General features: G+C 38.3%; 1 protein-coding gene across 1 annotated transcript; it reads left to right on the forward strand.

The window, feature by feature from the left end:
- Positions 1-571: 571 nt before the first annotated feature.
- LOC101862342 (palmitoyltransferase ZDHHC7) lies at positions 572-21341 on the forward strand. Its single transcript, XM_013081744.2, has 8 exons — positions 572-707; positions 9315-9474; positions 11077-11186; positions 12395-12456; positions 13162-13249; positions 15916-15988; positions 16875-16983; positions 20000-21341. The coding sequence occupies exons 1-8, from the start codon at positions 589-591 to the stop codon at positions 20080-20082; spliced, it is 804 nt and encodes a 267-aa protein (XP_012937198.2). The 5' UTR covers positions 572-588; the 3' UTR covers positions 20083-21341.
- The last annotated feature ends 1102 nt before the right edge of the window (positions 21342-22443 follow it).

The following is a 22443-nucleotide window of genomic DNA, read 5'->3' on the forward strand; positions in this document are numbered from 1 at the left end:
AACTTAAATTAAACTAGAGCTAGAACAAGAAAGCCGGGTATATAAGGCCGACGCGGTAGCTATATTATAGCCATACACATGGTTGGTTAATTTGTTTACCCTGAGTCATATACAATGCCCTTTTTTGGCCATCAAAGAAGAAAAAAAGGAATAGGGATAATTACATTTTAACAATAACAAGGTATACGTGTCATTTAGTTTCTTTGTCTATTGTCCCTGCGCTTAGATTAATTGTAGTTGGAGATCTTGATAGATCATTACATGTAGGCTACATATAATATAGCCCCTACTACGGGGGAAATAAAATGAAATGATTCGGGGTTTTTTTTAAGGCTGAGGAGATGCAGCTTGGCCACTGTGAATAACGTCTTGTGAATAATAGAAAATGAATCATTCAATCCGTCATGTAGCCTATCTTTTGCTCCCACAATAATAATATTATGATTTAATTTTCTCTGTATGAATCATTCCTGAGACAACCCAAAGAGTCGAATGATTACCCAGAAGCTCTGATGAAAGCCGGCTCGTTTTCACTAAAAGTACAAAAACAGTTCATCCGGTATTTGTTTGTTGTCAAAAACCTCCAAAATGGCCGTTTTTCGGCTTGATCCCTGTGGAATTATTTGTATTTTCATCACGTACTTAGCCGTGTTTTATGCTGATTATGTTATTGTGAGACATTTGGTGATCCCATCTCTAACAGAAACGTAGGTTTTGATTGAAAATGGTATCTGTGTAGACTGTTCTGGTTGTTTTAGTTCTGCCTGGGCCTTACCTCTGAACTGACTAACTGAACTGACTGCACTCTATACTTAAATAATAAAAGTAATTTACTGTGTAGATAGTAGATCTAATCTAGATCTAGTATGGACTGCTAGATCTAGTGAAGTGGTAGTAGATCTAGATCTAGATTCTAGTTGTATTTTAAAATCAATACAATTGTTTGCTGGGAGGGGGAAGTGGCTATTCTCACCTGGGGTGAGAATAAAAATACGCAGTGGCTATTTTACGGCGAGCCGTAAAGATAGCCTCCCAGTGAGTCCCAGGCTATTTTTACGGCGATCCTCGAAAAGCGACCCTACTCCGCATCTCATGTACGCGACATGCCTCAATGTATTAGATCTAGGCCTATCCTATAGGGGCCGTTCAAAATATAAACTTAGACCTCAGAGGGGAAAAGGTGTCTTTGGCTTCTGTACGTAAGAAAAGTGAAAGATTGGGTGGGGAGGTGAGATGAACGTTTTGCTCATGACTGGGAAGAAAAGGTAAAAGAAAAAGTGGATAAATGCCAGTAACAAGACCCAGATCTGTATGATCACTGCAGATCCCCGTTGTTGTTTTTGTTTTTTGTTTTTTTGGGGTTTTTTAGGGGAGGGGGGGGGGTTACAAATAATTTTGAAATTATGATGAAAATTCTGTAGGTGGGTATCTAATTTCTTAATGTTTCTTTGTAACTTTGCAACTGTTATGTTGATCTTTTAATGTCTTGATGTCTTTTATTTGTAAGGCACGTACCTATTGCATTGACAACAGTCTCAATGTCTTCCACATATATGCGTTCTTTCTAGTTCATATGGTTTGATTAAATTGTATTAACTGAAATGTTCTTTTTACGGCGGTCACAAACTGATGACGTAGAACACGTTTTTCAGTCTTATAAATTCCGTCTTGGCTTGTAGGTCTTGTAGGCTACTACATTATTTGTTATTTTATACTACATTTTACTAAATGACTAAACTAATGTAACATACTTTGAGCTGGTTAAAACTGAGAGTAAGGCACTATAATTAAATGACCTCTATTATTGGTATTATCATAATTATAGTCTTTATTCTGGACTTAAACAATTCAATGTTTTTATGTTCTTTACTAGGACCTTGTTGTTGTGGGATTCTTTGAAATAATAAAATAGATCGCATTTTTTAAGTTTTTGTGTTTTGTTTTCTGATGTGCTCATATTATTACTGTCCTTTTTTACGGGGAACAGCTCACCCCAAGGGTGATTCTTTTTCCTATTCATATTTAGGAAAAAAAATTATACAGGCATAAGAAATAATGAACAAAGGAAATTTTGATAAGTCGGAAAATATGAAAGTTGCCATGGAATGGAAACAGCACCAACTTGCAAAACAAACAATAATTTTTTTTAAACGAAGGCTTCTTACTCTCTACTCTAACAAAATTGCATGAAAATTGGTGCAATGGTAGATACAGATACTATGGTCAATCGTACTGAGCAAAATTTTGAAATTTGAATGTAAAAAAATATATGTGTTCCTGTACCCTGAAATTGCATCACAATAATTAATAAATTAATCATTGTGAACGCAAAAAAATTTTTTTTTACACCTCTATCAAAAATCTGCTCAGTGCAAATTATAAGGAAGGAGGAACATTTTAAAGGCATTCCCAAGGCGAAAAGTGTTAACTTCAAAATGGCCGCTCTTCTTTGTGGGTGTGGTATATGTAGTGATGTCAGTGAATGAGATGATGATGCTGGCAGTGGCAGTGATGATGGTAATGATAGTGACGAGGAGGTGATGGTGGTGGTGATGATAAAGAGAGGGTGAATGATGATGGTGGGGAGAAGAAGGAAGAGGTGGTGGTGGAGGAAAGGAGAAGGAAGATGAAGAAGAGAATAGAATGACGGTGAAGAGGAGGAAATGGAAAACTTATGGGGCTGTTCAAATATAATCTTACACTTTTGGGGACTTTTTTAAAACACAAAACCCAATACCACTTTTCTCACATTTGCCTCCAACCCCCACCTACACCAATTTAATATTAGTACTTTTTCCGATCTTCAATTTCCATTATTATTTTAAAGATACCTGTACTATATGTGGCTTTTTTTAACTAACTTGTAAAAAAAAATATCATTTCAGTTAATACAATTTAATCAAACCATATGGACTAAAAAGAAACGCATATATATATATGTGGAAGACATTGAGACTGTTGTCAATGCAATAGGTACGTGCCTTACAAATAAAAGACATCAAGACATTAAAAGATCAACAACAAAACAGTTGCAAAGTTATAAAGAAACATTGAAAATAATTTCAAAATTATTTGTACCCCCCCCCTCCCCTAAAAAAAAACAACCACAAAAAGCAACAAAAAAAACGGGGATCTGCAGTGATCATGCAGACCTGGGTTTTGTTACTGGCATTTATCCACTTTTTCTTTTACCTTTTCTTCCCAGTCATGAGCTAAACGTTCATCTCACAGAAATGTCATATTTGGTTAACCTCCCCACCCAATCTTCCACTTTTCTTACAGAAGCCAAAGACACCCTTTCCCCTCTGAGGTGTAAGTTAATATTTTGAACAGCCCCTATAGGCCTAGATCTAATACATTGAGGCATGTCGCATACATGAGAGGCGGAGTAGGGTCGCTTTTCGAGGATCGCTGTAAAAATAGCCTGGGACTCACTTTTACGGCTTGCCGTAAAAATAGCCACTGCGATAAAAATACGATCTACCTCTCACCCCGGGTGAGACTTGCCAGCGTAGGCTATTCTCACCCGGTGTGAAACAAGACCTGTTTTTCTTCATTTTGGAATACTGTCTATCGTTGTGGATGATCAAATTGATAAAAGCCAAGAAAAAATTACGGTATAGCACAAAAGTAAGCTAATTTGATCGTCTTCAAAGATGCTATGGCTATTTCATTTTTTGAATCGAGCCGAACTACGCAGGTCGCCATTTTGTTTTGCCCGGAAGTTCTCGCAAGATCTACTCCTCCCCCCTCTCTCTCTCTCTCTCTCTCTGTCTCTTTCTGAATACTGTCTATCGGTGTGGATGATCAAATTGACCAAGACAAAGTTAAAAAATGATGTTAAAAAACAAAACTAGATTAATTTGGTTGTCTACAAAGATGCTACGGCTATTTAACTTTCCGAATCGAGCCGAACTTCGCGGGTCGCCATTTTGTTTTGCCCGGAAGTTCTCGTGTTACTCCTCTCTCTCTCTCTTTCTCTCTCTCCACTGCCCACAGACAAAATTGCACGCTTTTAGTTTTAGGCTGACACTACAGTAGTAATAGATCTAGAACGTTTGTTCACAGCACAGAATTCTATAATTCTGTTATCACAGTGTAGAATTCTGTGGTTCAGGGTGAACGCTTCACTGGTTGGCCTAGGCTATAACGGTGAACGCCCACCGGGTGAGAATAGCCAAAAGACTCGCCTGCGCTATTATTCTCACCCAGGGTGAGAATAGAGGTGGCCTTTTGAAAGTCCTAAAAATTTAATTAATTATAGATCTATAAAGCAGGCGCTAGAGGTGATCTTATACTTTAGCACGTTAAATTCAATTGATTTTATCTTAGAAGCTATCTTAGGCTAGAGGTCCGCTCGCTCACGCGCTTGTTTGTGTGCGTGTGTGTGTGTGTGTGTGGCGGGATAGATAGATCTAGATCTAGATAGAAATCTAAACAGATAGATAGATAGACCTCTAGCCTACGATAGCTTAGATCTCTCTAGATTCTTGATAAAATCAATTAAAGAATTTAACCTGCTAAAGTATAAGATCACCGCGCTCGATTCTATTTGCAACGCTGCGTGTATAGCTCCCGTGCTATTTGAAATGCCAGTACTAGAATCTAGATCTAGATCTCTAGATCTAGTAGCCATCGTTTCTACATGATGATAATATTGTAGTTCTGCCTGAATTGTGGAAGCTTTGAACCTCAGTTTCTTGACAAACCTCTAGGATTTGACTGGACATTATGATGTTCTTATTTCTGAGATATCTAGATTAGATCTAGATTAACAATAATTGTTTCTGAGATTGTTTGCACAAAAAGTAAACTAGACGTAGTCTTGTTCATCTCTCATTCATAATCATTTGATTTGAGATTGAGTTAGTAAGTCAAAAGACGCTTGGATACAATTTAACAAGACGGTGCAACTTGGTAAAAGCACTATTTCCTCTCTGCAGTGTCGTCATACTGTAGATTCTAGATCTACCAAAAATATTATCTTTAAGTTAAGCCTAGAGAACGTAACATGCTGGTCTACGTTCACTAGATGGTCTATAAATAAGTCTAATGTTCAGTGCTTCCAAGCGCGGCATCGAATCCCGTCCCGGAAGGGTTTTTTTTCTTTTCCTGAGCCTAAAATTATTTTTTAAATAATAATAATTAGACTCACAAACCGAGGAAAGCCACTTTTGAACTTTAACCAAGCCTAAATTAGTAAAAGGAAAAGTATAGGCTATACTATACTAAGGCCTGGATCTAGATCTACTTTGTACAGTGCTCCTCTTGGGGACAAAACTAGAATGTGCATGCTCCACCACTACATTAAAAAAACTAACAAAACAATAAGTTATAATTATGGGAAAAATTTGTTGGTCTGTCAAAAAGAGGACAACAACAACAACAACAAAATAACTTCCAGGACCGGGATCAAACCCAGGCTCATAAAATAATGGTTTGGCTTCAAACGAAGTCGCAATGTCACTTCGGCCATCAGAACTTCCAACAACGAAAGGTAGATGTTAAGCTTCAGCCTAGGCTAACACACAGAGTTTTATTTAGCACTGGCGCTAATCGCAACGCGTCGTTTTATTTAGCACTGGCGCTAATGGCAACGCGGCGTTGCGAATAGGCACTTCCTAAAAATAAAGCTGTCAAAGTGTCATGTGAATTTTCTACTGAAAAACATAAGATCTTCTTCTGTCTAACATATTATATATATAAGCAGAAAACAATGGTTTCCAGGGAAAAAGTTGTCGAGTTTTTATCAAAGAGAAAGAATTGGTGGGTAGAAATTCTGGGCACTCTTCGGTAGAAGTGGTCCAGGCCTAACTCCATACAGACATATTTACTTTAGATATAGGGATCTAGAATCTATAAAAATTTAGGCCTAGGCCTACACAATTGGAAACAAAAACGGAAGTCGAGTAAAAAAAAAACTGAACTGAGTTGCCTGCCAAACGTTTGAGACTGGATGTAGATCTATTTTCGGCACTATTCTGAATTGTAACGGATTTTTTTAGTGTGTTGAGAACAATTTTGGCACTAAAAACTCCGTTATTTAGTGAATTTAGGCGGGGGGGGGGGGGGGGGGGGATTGTGATGTCTATGAAGTTAGGCCGGGACCACTTCTCCGGAAGAGTGCCAAATTCTGGAACTTGCTGCCAATCAGCACTGCAGGTTTCCAATCGTCTTTTGTAGGGATTGCAAAACATACAGAAATATTGCAACCCAATTGCCCCAAAATTTAGTAGCCAGTGAGAAGATAGATTGATCTTCACACTGGAGGATTATATAAATGTTTGCGAATTTTGAAAAAAAAACAAGGAAGTTTCAAAATAGATACTTGTAACTTTGTAGAGATGGGGGGTTTTTTAAGTGCACCTTTGGACACCATGCGGAATACACACTTACACTTTATTTGCAGGATAAAGTTATATAGTGTATATTTTAATAGAAACATTTGTGTCATGAGGCGGTGGAATCAGGCGCTCATCAATTTTTGTGCGTGATGTGGAGTGGAGTTATTGGTATCATCTTAAAACTTGTTCATTTATCTTGCTTTTGATGCAAAAAATACACAAGAGAAAATGGCCATCAAAGTTTGATAACTTTAATAGCCAAAGACTCCTTAAAAACTGAAAAATTACACATTTTGAGCTTTTAATCAAAGTTTTTCAATAATTCACATATGGAAATGTGTTTTTATTTGAACATTAAAAGGGTTGAACTAAAAACCAAAAATTTGATTAAAATTGTGAAACTGGTGGGAAAATGCCTGTTTCTTAAATTTCGTTATTTTGACGAGAGGCTGATTTCACCACAATGCCTCACATTTTGTGAAATTCCATGTTGAACTATATCTCATTTTAGAAAAATTATAAAGATGACGTTTCCATTTTTCACTTGGCCAGACTGCCAGCAAGATAGAGAAACAGCTCTAAACGTATCAAAATGAATGCTTGCTGCTAAATTTGCTGTGACCTCATGGCTGCGCAAAGCATAGCTGCTGATTATAGACACGTTTTTTTTAATCAACCTCATATAAAGGAAAGCTTACTTCTCATGGACTAGGACATAATGAAGGTTTCTAGTTTGTCCTCACAAATAATTTAGGCGTAATTTCATTTTTTTTGGTGAATTTAGAGCTGATCAAATTCTAGGTAACTGCATCCACCGTGCATTTACGGTGATTTTGGCAAACTCAGAGTGAAATCTACATCGAGGTAGATTTCCATAGATTTATGCGTGATGTTATTTTACTTCTTCATAATGCTAAGATCTAACCCATTATATTATATTTATGTAATGTTATTTTAGTACATACACACATCATATACTGCAAATGCAAGATTATAGTTTTAAGGTCCATTTTCATGGTTTGGAAGGGAGTACTTAAGTTCCCCCAGACTCTTGTTATAATAACATTAATTAATTAATAAATTGATGTTATGACTCACCATATAACTAAAAGTATACTATTATGTGCATTAGTTAATAATCAAGAGAACATAAATTAACAACTTAAAATTTTTTTAAACATTTTCTGATTTTTTTCCCCCCTTAAATCTGGATCGAGTTCTTCTCAAAATTAATAAAACAGCCGCCGACCAGATGTGTTGTTTGTCTCGCAAACCTTTGACCTTGACAACACAGTTACGAGGCTCAAAGAACAACTTTAAATTAAACTTTAAAAAGCATCATCAGTGCCTTTCATCCCTGGCAGGGTATAGAGGCTTCATACAAGCTTCTTCCATTTATCTCTGTCCTGGGCCATGCTTCCTAGCTCGTTCCAAGTGAGCTTTATCTCTCTCATGTCCCTTTCCACACATCTCCTCCATGTTTCTCGTGGCCTACCCCTGCCTCGTGCTCCCTACGGGTTCCATTGCAGTGACTGTCTTGTGATGTTTCCGCTGGGCTTTCTGAAGGTGTATCCCATCCAATGAATAAATACAGCTGGATTAGTCCACAAATGCTTACTTCCCTTACATTTCTGATTTAACAGGGATCTGATATAACAGGACATTTTCTCTGGTCCCACCAGCCCTGCTATGTCAGGTTTCCACTGTATCCACTTGTTATTTCAATTGCTGATTTTGAAGCACCGGGTTGGAGTAGGGAAGATTTACTGTTTGACATTCCTGTATGTGTGGAGCCTCCCATACTTTACTGTGTCAATGTATTTGTGTGCACTACTCACCATGAGAAAGGGAACAAGCTGACCTTAATTTTGATACATGATGCAAAGTGAAGGAATTGATCTTTATAAGTCGCAGAAATTATCGTCAATGATAATGCTAGAAATTTCAAGGAGTGACTTTGTAGCTTTGTTTTGCTCATGAAGTGCAAGAGTGTGCTGTTAGAAATGTACAAAACCTCACTTTTAACTGTTTTAATAATTTATGTGCATAATTTACTGCTTGAAAAAAAGTCACTAGATGACGTAAAATTTGATGCAGTGTGGCGAGGTTTATTTTAAGGAATGAGTCGAAGAAACTTTCTGCAATGTAGGCTCTGGCAGCAAATGTTCTCTCGCAATTTTCTTTAGACGTAAGATGGCTTGTGTCAAAAAACATCTTTAAAAAAACAAACATTTTTAGTGTACACACAAAGCCTTTAAAATAACTTTTAATGGTACTCAACTTTGAGAAAAAAAAATTTGGTCTGTAATTCAGTTTGAGCAAATGCGTCTTGCAGTGCCTTTCTCCAGGCACACTTAATAAAAACGTGTGCCCATTAAATGTATTATTTGCAAACAATTTTATCTTGTATTGAGATTGCAACTTTCTTTCATTTTCTATTTTGTTGCCTAAAAAAATGCCGAATTGCCGATTTTCAGCTTATTCCACAGATCCTGTAAAAATTATCCAGTATTCATGTTGTTTCCATTTCCTCTTCTTCATAGACAATTTTCCAACATGTACACAGCCATGACTTTTTTCGCTTTTTGACCAATTTTTGAAAAGTGAAAAGCAATTTGCTTGTGGAATATTGATCTTTATTATTCTGTGTTGTTTATTGGTTAGTAGCTCCACCTATCTTTTAAAAAGCTGAGACATTGCTACTTCTTGTCTTATTACACTTAACCACCAAGTTCCTGGATCGATAACAACAACAGCCACCAAGTTCGAATGAAAGGTTCCAAACTGGAAAAATTACCTCAGTGTAGTGTCTGACTTTGGAGAAACAAAATTGCTTTGAATTGGCCATTGCTTTTTTAATGGAGGCCGCCATTGTCATATAACGTTGCATTATTTTTTATTTATTTTTTTTGGGTGGGTGGGGTAACTTTTTAATAAATATTGTATACCGGTAATCTCTTCATCTTATAGGTTATGGGGAGCATTCTGCGTGATTACCTTCAACACCATTGTGCTTCTTCTCACTGTGTCTCATCTCCGTGCGGTGCTCTCTGACCCCGGTATTGTGCCCATTCCAAAAACCAGCATGGACTTTTCTGACATCCACTCGGAAAATTCTAAGAGGAAAACGGTTGGTGGTTTATAAGCTCACTTTCATGACGTCTTCGATGGAATTGTTTTTTCATCACTCTTTTTTCTCACTATGTATGTCTGTCGGTTTGGTATTGTGACTCCTTGTCTCTCTCTCTCTCTCTCTCTCTCCTTGTCTCTCTCTCTCTCTCTCTCTCTCTCTCTCTCTCTCTCTCTCTCTCTCCCTCTCTCCCTCCCTCTCTCTCTCTCTCTCTCTCTCTCTCTCTCTCTCTCTCTCTCTCTCTCTCTCTCTCTCTCTCTTATATTATATATATATATATACAAGTTATGTTTAGATATGTGGCTACTGATGATTGAAGGGTCATATTTAATGAATTACAGGTTTTCTATCATTAGATAACATCATGTCTTATTTTGTTTCCATTGTTTCAGTAAGCAGTAGGGCTCAGATTAAATGGGTAATTTGATACCCGGGTAATACCCGCGTAATGAAAAAAATACCAGAGTACCCGTCGGGTACCGGGCATTTCAATTATTTTTTTACTTTTTATTTATTTTTTAGGGCGGGAGGGGGGGGGGGGTGATTACTTCAATGTTATTTTCAAATTTAACACAAATTGGACACAACAAAGTAAGCTTATACAAAAATGGGGAATTCAAGACAATGGATCTATCGGAACTCTCAATGAAGTCAACGACTTAATGACATAAACAAAAAGCAAGGAAGACAGACGAAACATATTACATGTGCTGGACTGGGAAAGAGGGGGCCAATCATTTCAATTTTTTTTTTTTAAACAAAAGTTTATCCACAAGTTTTTCGCCAAGGTAGGTACTCTTTAATGAAATCAATTCACCAGCCTTGGAGAACAGACAGCCGTTCTGACGTCACAGATGTTGCTGGGACAGCCAAAATTTTTTTGGCTTCCTGGTTGAGTTCCGGAAAGGCTTTTTCATATCAACTCCACCAGGTCAATGGATTGTTCTCTTCCCTTCTGGCCAGGGGCATCTCAAAGTACCGATTCAGTTGGACTATGGCACTTGTTTGAGGCTGAAACTTTAACCTAGTCTTCTGCTTGAACGTCGAAGGCTTGCACAATTACTTCTTTTTTTTTTTTTTGCAGGATGTTCTGTTTCAGCTGCAGAAACCGATGATGAGCCTGGTGTTTGACCAGGTCTCTCTCCTTGTTTGTCTCTAATCACTGAAAGAAGACGAGTTTCTATTTTTTTCGTTGCGACTTCACTGAAGGTCGAGGATAGTTGATGCTGCCACAAAATACATGTCCTCGAGCTGTGTGAAGCACTTGCGAAGCTCACTCTGTAAAAGATCTGCGAGTGGCCTATATTGATCGCGTACTGTATCGACTAAGAGAGCTCAGTATCGATAAGTACTCAGTACTTATTGAAGTTCGAACGAAGGGGCGTAATTTAAGTGCATTTGCCAAGGATTTAACTAAGGGGAGCAGAAAATGCGGGTACCCGACACCAATACCCGGGTAGGCGGTTTTGAGCTCTTTACCCGAGTAAATACCCGGGTACTTGCCCAGCCCTACTATGCAGCTTCCTGATCAGGTTCTAGAGACATCCAAAGCTTTGTCACTATTCTATGAACAGTTTGATAGTAAACATTTCCATGTTTCAGAATGACGGCTGGACTGTCTGTATGAAGTGTGAGACTTACCGACCACCCAGGGCCCACCATTGTCGCATATGTCGCCGTTGTGTGCGGCGGATGGACCACCATTGTCCCTGGTGGGTACACAGTTTCTCACACACTCTATGGGGAGAGAGATGGTGGTATAGGAAGTAATAATAGTATCTTGAGAAGTTTAAATACTCTGTAGCTTTATGCTTTTAGGTTATCCTTCTATGAAGATGACTTTTAAAAGAACTTTAGTAGACTGCTGGAAGCAGCTTTAAGCACATCGTTTTACTGTCTATTAACTCACTTGAGCCTATTCATGTTTTTATGGGAAGCCCGGCTGGCCCAGTGGCCTAATCCTGTGTATTTACGGGATGCTCTTTATCTATAGATATCTCCGTTGTTTTTCGGTTACAAGCTTTTGGAAGCGGCGAGCCAACTGTTGACTCATTTGCTTTGTTTTGTTTAAAATTTGGTGAAGTTATGTGATGGAACAAGTCAGTCACCCATGCATTATGATATAGATGATTTTATCATAAATTAGATCCCAAAAAAAAAAGAATGCGTAACCCCCAGACATTGCCATTTCAAAATATTGATAAAGTAAAAACTATGTGGACCAATTAGATGCAGTTTTCTTTTTCTTTGAAAACAATTCTTTCTTTCTCTTGTTGCATTTTAAAAAATTATGATCGCTTTCACCGTCTTTTTGTGGTTAACGCTTCAATATACCCCAAAAGTGTCAGGCTACAATGGTTGTTGAGTGAAAAATAGCTCAGGTTCAAATGAGTTAATGTTCAGAAATCCTGACAGTACAGTCAAAATTGTTTTAGTAGGCCATCCATTGTCGAGGAGAAATGCTGTTGTTTTAGACAGATGGACATCTTGGGTAGTGTCTTTATAATATTGAAAATTTCTGTATTGAAACAGGGAGAGACATTCAGTCTTCATGCAATTTTTCAAAGCTTCTTTGTTTTTTTTTATATTCCAATCACATTGTTTCATGTACTTTGAAGTCTGCTGAAACCAAAATCTGTGGGAACCGCTCGATTTTCTTCGGATTAGCCTGATTTTCAGTTCAGAGAGGTTGCTCATATAAAAAGAAAAAAATTTGAGGATTTTATTTGGTTTCCATTTACCACTATTTTCAGATGAAAAGTGTTTTGTGGAAGTGGATTCTACTGTGCATTGTTTCCACTCTAGAAAAGTGCCTCTGTGCCAAGATCGGGAAGGGGGGGGAGGGGGGAGTTAATTTGGTTTCCTGTTGAACTTTTCTGTTGACGTATCAGTAACAACATCAACATGGAACTTTCCTCAGGATCAACAACTGTGTAGGAGAGTTCAACCAGAAATTCTTCATACAGTTCCTGTTCTATGTGGGTAAGAAAAGCTGTCAGGGTCTTTGTTCTCATTTGTTTCTTATATATTAAATCACCTCCTGATAAGACGTTTTGAGAAATGACACTTTACTAAGATGTTTGTACACTTTCTATCATGTTTTTCTATGGGTGCTTTTTAGCTGTATTTTTTGTTTTTTGCTTGCATAGATCATCAGATAGCCATTCAAATGTTGCAAGCCAGGAAAGAAATGCTTTCCAGAAGAGAAAAAAAGCCTTTTCTTTCCTTTCCATTTTTGCAAACATTTGTAGCTCAGTCAGTGTGACAGAAAACAATACCTAAGATGAATCATTGTAACTACAAAATACGAAGATCTTTACTAGGTATCTATACTATACTTCATTGTTATAATGATTATTCTTACAAAGTTATCAGACATCCCTAGACTACTTACATCTAGTAGTTTTTACACTACATGTAAAAAGTAAGTCAAGAAGATGTTGGGCTTAAAGCAGATAGTGAAACTGAAAGTAGGGAGTCTTATATCTAAACTACTTCTGTATTTTGGAAATCTTCATTTTTGGATAGCAAAAATTCAACAAAAGCTTCATGCAAAAATGTTATTGCACTTTAGATCGTATTAGATCGTTGTCTTGTAAAAAAAAAAGAAGTAAAATCTTGGTCCTAATAATCTTGGGGACCAGGGCTGAGTGAGTGACTGTTTTCTCTCTCTCTCCTTTCCAACAGGTCTGGCCAGTGCATTTGCCATCACTATGGTCATTGTCTCCTGGATGATGGAGCCCAAAGCTCACAAGGAGGTCAAGCACATCAAACTGTAGGTTGCTATGGAAACCAGTGGGATTCAGGGGAGGGGGTGATAAACCTGTTCGATATGCTGGCTTAGGGGTCCTGTGCTGGTCCCAAGCCAGTTTTGATGTGATCGTATGATGTTTAAAATTTGTCTGATGAAAAAATAGTTATTCAGTCTTTGTCATATGTGCGAGGATAACACTATTTTTATGTCCGTCTAAAGACTTTTCGTGTTCAAGGATAGAAGTATGTTGGCATGAGTGTGTGTGCATATGTATTTACCATGCAGCAGAAAAAAATTTCTCTTTGTGGGGATCAATAAAATGTCTTACACAGTATATATGTTGCCTCATCAGCCAAAAAGAAAAGTTAAGGAAATTTATGTCTGTAAGCGTTATACAGATAGAGATTCTAAAATTTGTTAAATCCATCTTGATGGATGTTCATCTTATGTTGCACACATATAGGTGACAAAGGAGAGAATAGATTAGGACAGTTTCATCTTTTCTTGATCCTCTGGTTGACCTGGAAAATAAGAAAATGTCTGCAATCTTCCAAATGATTAACTCACTGGGGACTGGGTTTTTTTCGGGTCTACATATGCTGAAGACTGGCATTTTTGGGAGTATTTCAATATTTCAAACAACACCGCTCCCAAAGACATACAACCACCATTTTTACCCATATAACAGATCTAAACATGCCAAATAGGATGCAAAAAAGCAGAAAGGCAATATCTTTTATAGTTTTTTATAAATGACTTTTTGAAAATGTGCTAAAATTTGTTGCTCGCCAAAAATTTTTGATGTAATGTCTTGTTTCACCCAACAAAACGCACAAAAAATCAACCTCGAGTGTGTCTTTAATTGTGTTTTGTGTTTCAAAATGAATAAAAAGTCTAAACTCGTGAATAGGCAGGTAATTGATATGGTAATCCTTATGTATTAGCTGTATAATCCACTTCAGTGTGAAAAAAACAGGGCTCCAAACAAAGCGGAATTTTGCATTTGAAAGCCTAGTCTAGATCTAGAGCGTTCGCTATAAGAATCAGTGTTTTGATGCTCATTTACATTGAATCAGGATCCCCATGGTCTAAAATATCATAATCCGAATTTTCTGAACCGTCAAAGTCGTCAAACACTTGAAAAATGTTTGCTTTTCGTGGTGCCCAGTGGGTGGTTAGTGGGTGCTCTGGTATGGTTTGCTCCTTCTTTCCTATCAAACATCTATGGTCCTGATCTCTCCTCCTTTTTTTGTGTTTGTTACTCTCTTGTAACTCCTAATCTTCGACTTCATTGTGTTGCAAGTTCCGTAAAACTTACTAAATCTAAACGTGGTGCCATCGTACTGAGAAAGTGTTGCGAGAACAGACACCAGTCAGAGAAATGAAGGTAGGGCCCCAGTGTGACTAACTTTCCTTCTGGGTCGACAACTCTAAAAGTTTCTGTCCCCACAGAATTATGCAAATTTAGATGGCCAAATATGCAAGAAAATACAAAATTATGCTAGTTACCGTAAAGCCATTCACGACATGTTTGGCACTTTTTCAACAAGAATTTTCATGTTTTATGTACAGAAGAATTGAAAACAGAACATATCAGTATCAGTAACTTTTTGTGTATTTGGAAAGAATACAATACACATCAGTCAGAAAGCCCCCAAAAAATATAATCTCTGTAACTTTCAGCTGTATAGAGGAAAGAAATATGTTGTTTCTTTTAAATATTTTTTTTTAAAACACTGTCAAACATGAAACATCAGCAGACGAAAGAACAACTTTTGATGAATTGAAAAATTGAACAGGCTCAAGGAACAAAATCCCTAACTCTAAACCCTAAACCCCCTAAACACCCAAGATCTTTTAACTAGGGAAATAACCAACTTGTCACTTAAAAGAGAGTTATTACTTCCCTTTAGTTACATGGTGAGGAGTTCAGTAAAATTGTTTTGTGAAAATTGCAAAAAATCATGAAAAAACGCGGGGAATCCAAAATTGTTCAAATGTTGCTGAATTATGTGAAAAAACGCGGCTGCGGCATAATCCGACGGGGACAGGCCGATTCCAGTGAAACTTCGCACGAAGCAAAACGAAGGTCGGCTGCATGGTAAGAGACGATTCCCGCTGCGTTTGCGCACATACTTTACCAAGGAGAAAACGCGAAACTTGTACTCATAGGGGGTGCGTGAACCACCTCTCTTGAAAATATTGGTGCTCGCATATGCTGCGTGAAACGTCTCCAGTGAGTTAAACAAAATGTTCTAAAGTTTGTGACTTAGTTTCCATTCAGTCAGCATCACACTTTCTATTTAAGTAGGATGTACTAAACAATATTATGAAATCATGCCACAATTTAGAATTTTGGTCAGTAGCTTACCCCTTCCAAATTTTACAATAATATAAGAATATAAGAGATACAAATGAAATTCTAGCTGCACTGAAATTTTTTTAAATTGTAAAGTTAGTCACTGAAATTCTGGCTTTGTCCGTACATAATAATTGTAGGTCCGTAAATGGCAAAGTCATAATATTTTGAAGACAAAAAGGCCTGATTTTTTTTAAATCAGGTCCCCTTGATTTTCTGCAAATGTCACATACTGATAGCCCAAAAATTGCTTTGGTTTTGTGGGGTAAAGGAAGACATATTATGGTTGTTATCACTTTTTCTCATTCTTACCTCTTCCCTCTCCCAGAGTTCACTCAGTCGTTCTGGTGATAGAGAGTATTCTTTTTGGCCTGTTCGTCATCGCCATCGGATGTGACCAGGTGAGGAGAGGACAAACGTTTGTTTTTTTATTTACTCAAGGTTCAATCGCTGAAAGGTTGGCAGGTCTGGGTACAGAAAGAGTTGATATAACACATAGGCTCTGTCACTAATACGTGTACTTCAGTATACACATCAATAATTGATAAACATAAACGTGTATGTTACAGCTTTCTTTGTGGCTTGTTGCTGCAGTTTACCTATATTCTTTTGCTTTCCATTGGGAATAAAGTGGGTGCGTTGTGTATTTTGTCAAAGTGTGCTTCAGATTTACCTTGTCATCCTATTCTATTTCTCTAGGAAAATGTTCTGTTTATGTGGCGTCGGGAGTCCAATGGTTAGGCTACCGGACTTGTAATTGTAATCGTGAGTTTGCGGGTTAGGGGTTCAAGCCTTAGGCCCGACTTTGTGTCCTTGGGAAAGACACTTTACAAGAATTTTACTCACTTCACCAGGTGGTCATAGACAACGAAAGATCTTGTCAGTATGTCAGTGTTTTAGCGCCTATAAAATGACAGATTATTTATGTTCGTTTCTATGGGTTTTTTTTACCATAATGCTATCATTCTGTGTCTATGCAGGTAGTTGGAGGGCGCTATTGGTAGGTCCTACTTCTTTACTTTCTCTCTGCTGTTTCTGTCTGTTTTGTCTTACTTTTCCACGGCACTAAGAAACCATTAATATGTCGATATACTTCTCTTTACTCAAACAAACAGGAGTTTCTGTACTGACATTTGAGCAATTGTAATAGTATACAATGAATACTTTGATATGACTGTTTTCGCATTTCTAAGATAAAGTGTTCATTTCCTCTTAAAACAACTGGGAAGAGATGGAGAGATTTAAGAGCTTTAGCAGTGGCATTATTTCGGCTATTTTTCACTTCAGATGTCGGCCATTTTAAACGACGAAACTGCCGTGGAGCATGTGAAGAAGGAAGGACCGCATCGAGTCAAAAAGTCACGCTACCACTTGCTGCAGGAGGTATTTGGCCGAGGTGAGAACAGTAATTGAATTGAAATGTATGTTGTCGTGGTCATCAAGTAACAAGTTATACTTTTTTTTCTTTTGTATCTTCTCCCTTTGCCTCTGGAGCACTTGAATTAATCTTAACTCACTGACTACTGGCCCCTTTCACCAGTCACTAGCGCTGAATACTGGCATTTTTGGAGGTATTTCAAAACACCACCACAACTCTCAGAATTACCCTATTATTTTTTTTTGGACACAGTAAAGGTACATTTAAGCTTAATCTCATACAAAAAATTTAAGTTGTCTTAGTCTAATACTTTAATTTTTATGATTTTATCAAATTTGGCAAGAATTTGATTTTTTTTTTAATTCCAGAGAAGTGACAGACAGAAAGAAATTCACAACAACAAAAATAAAAGTTCAAAGTGTTCTATTTTGATTTGTTTGCATGTGTGAGTGGTTGGTGAAAATATAAAAGCTTGGCTGTGCGTAGATTCAGACCCGTACACTTAACTACATGAGACAAAAGTAGAGCAACAACACCAGTACTAGTGCTAGATCTAGCCCTAAAACTACGACTTTGGTCGTTTTCGGGTACATATCCAGGGTCCTAACTTGTTGTGGACACATGGCCACTTTTCACCACAAGTATCGAGATTTACTCGGGGCACTGGGTTCCCGTGCAGAGAAGCACAGGGATCTCGCGCTGTGGTAGTTCACGGGAAGTATATATAATCAGACACTCACGGCCTTTGGTGGGACAGTCGGACGATAGAGATAGGAAGGGACAGAGCCAAGGTCTACACACTTTGCAGGAAATCTACTATGCACTACGCTTGCTGAAATAAAATATCAAGGACTTTACGGTGAGAGTTACGCTTTTGTTATTCGAATTGTTGTTTAAAATGTGGTAGTGCTGTGCTCCGCAACATAACTATCAGACACATCATATTCTGAGTCCCTAGAACTAGTAAAACGGATAGAAGAATCGAAAACAGCAAAATTATGTGATTCTTGCTCATGCAACTTCTTAGACCGTTACTTTGACGCGACTGTAAAATTACTATCAGCTGTAAAGCAAAAACATAGTGTGAGTTCCGGTCAGGTCAACCCCAGTTGAGATGACTGTCCTTCACCTTCAATTACTTAAAAAGTTACCTCGCAACTTCTGCCAAACTCGGCACGAAATGAAACAAGTGGCAAAACTAGCACTGGAGTCCGTTCCCGTAAATGTGACGGGAGCTCAAGATACGGAACAAAACCACAAAGTCCGCCCCGTCGGGGGTACGGGATCCGTACCTGCGAACTGGCCGCCTGCCCGTACCTGTGACGGGAACTGTAGTCAGTGAGTTAATGGGTATATGAGCGCTTGTCCACAAACGCACACACACGTGCAGACCCATCCACACTCACACACACAAACACAAATGCACGCATACACACTCACACACACACACATATGCCCATCCAAACACACTATTTTAAAGACGCACAACTCACAACTCTGCTCTCTTTCCCAAGATGAAAATGGTACCAGCCTAACTAAGACGATGAAAAATGTTGTCAATATGTTAGTGTTTGAACATCTTTTAAAAGACTGTTTAAACTGAATTTTTTTCAAGGAAGATAAAAATGTTTCAAAATGAAATAGTCTGTCTAGGTAATGTTAAATGTGAATGCTAATTATAGCAAGTACTTTCGGGTAAGATTAGAGATGCAGTTTTATGTTATTTTAATTTAAAGCTGTCTTATTACTTTTGTGGAGTTCTGTAACGTTTTTATCTCAGTTCTGACTGACGTAATCCAATTTAAAGATATAAGTGTGGGTGGTTGGCGGGTGCTCTGGTGTAGTTTGCTCCTTCTTTCCTACCAATCATCTATCGTCACTCTCTCCTCCTTCTTTTTTGTGTATGCTACTCTCTTGTAACACATCTATTCTTCGGCACTTATATAACCTTATTGTGTTGCAAGTGCCGTAAAACTCTTACTAAAACTAAAAGATATATGTAAAAAATCTGTAGAGAAATTGACGCTCATGGTACCCTACTCCTTCCTGTTTTCTGTCTTCTTGATCAGCTCGGTTTTTCTCTTTGTTTTATTCGTTGTAAAGTTGTTCAGGCCATATGGGTTTTTTTTGTTTTTTTGTGGGTTTTTTATAGTAGAGGGCTTTACGGCGCTCGCAACTGCATAAGGTCGTATGAGCGCCAGGCCATATGTTTAGGTTGTTCTTTTTCTTCCTCTGCTCTACTTTCCCTCCGTCTTTCAACACAGCAGCAGTTTCTCTTGTCCTTTTGATCTATTTATGTGGCCAAAGAATCTCAGTTGTCTTTTTCTGATGGATCTGATTATAGATCTGTCGCAGCCTGCCATTTTGATCGCTTCCCTGTTGTTTTTTTTCCTCTCTGTCAATGAGATTCTGAGTATTTTCCTTAAATGCTACATTTCAACAACCTCGAGTCTTCTCTACATGTCTCCCCCGCCTCCCCCGCCTCCTCAGGGCAGTGCCACTAACTGAAGTGTCTTTAGGCCATTCCCAAAGGGGAGAATACTAACACGTTCTCATGCACAGTAGAATTATAAATGGGCTGATTTATCAGTGTCATGCTCATACTGTTCTGGAGCAACGTAGGGGGAACTGCTACTGCTTTTTCTTTCCTTATCCTTACTGTTGTCATTTTCCCTCTACTTCTTTTGTATATTTGTCACTCTCTTGTGAACTGCTATTTCTGGGGTGTCTTGATAGACGAAGCAGACTTTGTACTGTTGAGACAAGAGAGGTGAGCAAAGTAAGCCTGATTCCCCATTTGGACTACTCTGTTGACATCCACCCCTTGGCGCTCATAAAACCTTACAAAAACTTAAAAACTCTCTCCATGTCCTTTTTAGAGTCGAGCTCTCACGTCCATACAAACAGATTGACCACACATACGCTTTCAGGGTTCTTATTTTTGTGTAGACTGTTTCATTTCTGTTTGAGAGGACATTTTGGCCTTGCTTAAGAAGAAGCATTAACTTTGTAACACACCTGTTGTTTTCATCAGATCACCCGTTGCTGTGGTTATGGCCCTTCCAGATTGGCCGGCAGCGAGCTCCCCCAGCTGAGTCAACGCTGTACAACGTGTGACCCTATGATCTCGGGAGGAAGTTCAGCTGTATTGTGTGTCTGTATTGTGTGAGTGTGTGTGCCTGTATGTGTTTGTGTGTGTGTGTGTGTGCGCGTGTATGTCGAGGTTATTTTTGTTCTGCCTCTATGCTGTTTGTTCTGTATGACCATTTCCTCTGTTCAGCTGTGGATGTTCAAAACTGCAGCTAAGAACAAAAGTCGAAAACATCCACATGTTTTAACATGGCATTAGTTAGGTGGAATGGCACACGCTCAAAGATTAACAACAGCAACAACAACATCGGTGGATGTTGTAACATTTCTGTGTTCTTTATGTGAGTTTGACACACAGATCATTAGTTCTTTGTGCAGTGGATGGTTGGAGGGTGACGCTGGTTAGTCCTACGTCTTTTTTTCTTTCCGTTGTTTCTGTCTGTCTGGCTAGCTGGCTTTCCTTCCCCCCCACCCCCTCATGAAATGACACTGTGATGTGGAAACACATCTCTTTACGCAAACAAACAATTTGTGCAGTGGGTGCTCTTGGCCTACTTGTTGTTGGTTTCTGTACCTCAGGGGGACTCAAATTCAAACTACCCAGGGTTCCTTGGAGGTAGTGGCAGGGGGAGCCTTGGCTGCATCCAGTGTTCCAAAATGAAACAATTAATATTGTTCCAAAATGAAAAAATTAATATTGTTTCAAGTATTTTTTTAAAAAGTACAACTGATCTAGTCTTTTCAATTTTTATTTGTAGCTGTTCAGAACCTGGACAGTTCTTCTGAACATAGGCTTCTCTTACCTACCCTTTTCTACCAGAGATCTGGCTCATCCACATTTGGTGTGAAAGAAAAACTTAAAGGCTGAACTAACACTAAACTTTGATGACAAGTAGGTGCCACAAAATATCCCCCTGTGGGTCTCAATTTGCCAATGGGCTGTGGGTTTCAGACGCCTGATGTACAGAGAATGTGTGTGAATTTGTCCTTTATCCTCTTCTTTCTGTGTTTATGCTTGTGTGTGTATGCTTTTATGTGTGTTTGTATTTATGTTTGTGTATTTGTATGTGAATGTGTTGGTGTGTGTGTTTATAAATGTTTGTGTTTGTATGCGGATGTGTAGTTGTGTGTGTGAGAGAGAGAGAGAGACACACACACACACACATTTCTTTCTTTGACAATTCTTTGTTCACTCAAAATGTTGCCCAGAGAGGTTGGGAGTTCAGCAGTGATTTTGTACAGTATTTGATTATTATACTGATAAAATATTGAGCCGCACTCGTGCATAACGCTTGTGTTCTGTGTTCAAAGTACCTCAAACATATCTGCATATGGGTTCTTCAGCTTTTGCATTACCTGGTGCCAGTATATTATCGCTATGTGTTTATCAAGTGTGACTTGGTGCAGTTGGGAGGCGGAGGTGGGTGGTAGGTGGGTGCTCTGGTGTTTTTTTCCCCCTTCTTTCCTATCAAACATCTATCCTCCTTATCTCTCCTGCTTCTTTTCTGTGTTTGGAATTCTCTTACAACACCTCTAATTTTCAGCAGGTATGTGTGTTGTTGCACCATGAAATCAGGCCCTCTTCAAAATAATGAAACTCAAGAAATCTACATTTTTCCACGTGTCAGGCAATATTTATCCATTTTTTTGTTCAGCTCTACATTTTTTGTGTCCATTTAAAAATACATTTCTGTGTGGATTAAAAAAATTTTTAATGTTGAAGGAAGACACCAGAAAAAAAGTAAATTTGCCATTTCCAAGGACAGTCGAGCTTTTGAAGTCACAGAATTTTGTGGGCCATTTTCTCTCAAATTTTACCTCTTACACCAGGTGACCCCAACCTCCATCTATCACAAATATCTCAACTTCTATTCAAGTTAGACTGGTATTTTTCTCACTAAAGCGAGACAAATAAACAAGTCTTAAGATGGTATAAATGATTTCATATGGCCAAAAATTTACGAGTGCCTGATGCCACAGTGTCGTGGAACGTAATTGTGTTGCAAGCGCTGTAAAACGCTCACTAAAACAAAAAGGAAGGTAGAGACAACTATGGACTAAAATGGTTAAGTCGTGAACAGCACTAAGCAGAGCGGCTGGCAACCTTAGTGAGTGGAAGAACATTGCATATCAACCTCAAAGGCCTCCAAGACAGAGATGACCCCTACAACTAACCTACCAACTTAGTGCAGTAGTGCAAGATACAAAGACCTGCTTACCTTCCTAATTTTTTCAGGGAATTCCTGAATTCAGACTGCATTTCTCCTGCGTTCCAATAGCGACTTTATGTATTGGATAAATTCAGCCAGAGGAATAACTTTTCTTACATTGGCTAAATTTAGATAGGCCGCTGTAAATGAATAAAACCACTCTTTGTGTTGCAAGTGT

Source organism: Aplysia californica, unplaced genomic scaffold (genome assembly GCF_000002075.1).
Source record: "Aplysia californica isolate F4 #8 unplaced genomic scaffold, AplCal3.0 scaffold00144, whole genome shotgun sequence".
In the NCBI taxonomy this organism is placed as follows: domain Eukaryota; kingdom Metazoa; phylum Mollusca; class Gastropoda; order Aplysiida; family Aplysiidae; genus Aplysia; species Aplysia californica.

Coding starts and splice junctions, on each gene's coding strand:
- LOC101862342 (XM_013081744.2), top strand. CDS start 589: ATGGCCGTTTTTCGGCTTGATCCCTGTGGAATTATTTGTATTTTCATC. Junction 12,457..13,161: donor ACAGTTCCTGTTCTATGTGG/GTAAGAAAAGCT, acceptor CCTTTCCAACAG/GTCTGGCCAGTGCATTTGCC. Junction 13,250..15,915: donor GAGGTCAAGCACATCAAACT/GTAGGTTGCTAT, acceptor TCCCTCTCCCAG/AGTTCACTCAGTCGTTCTGG.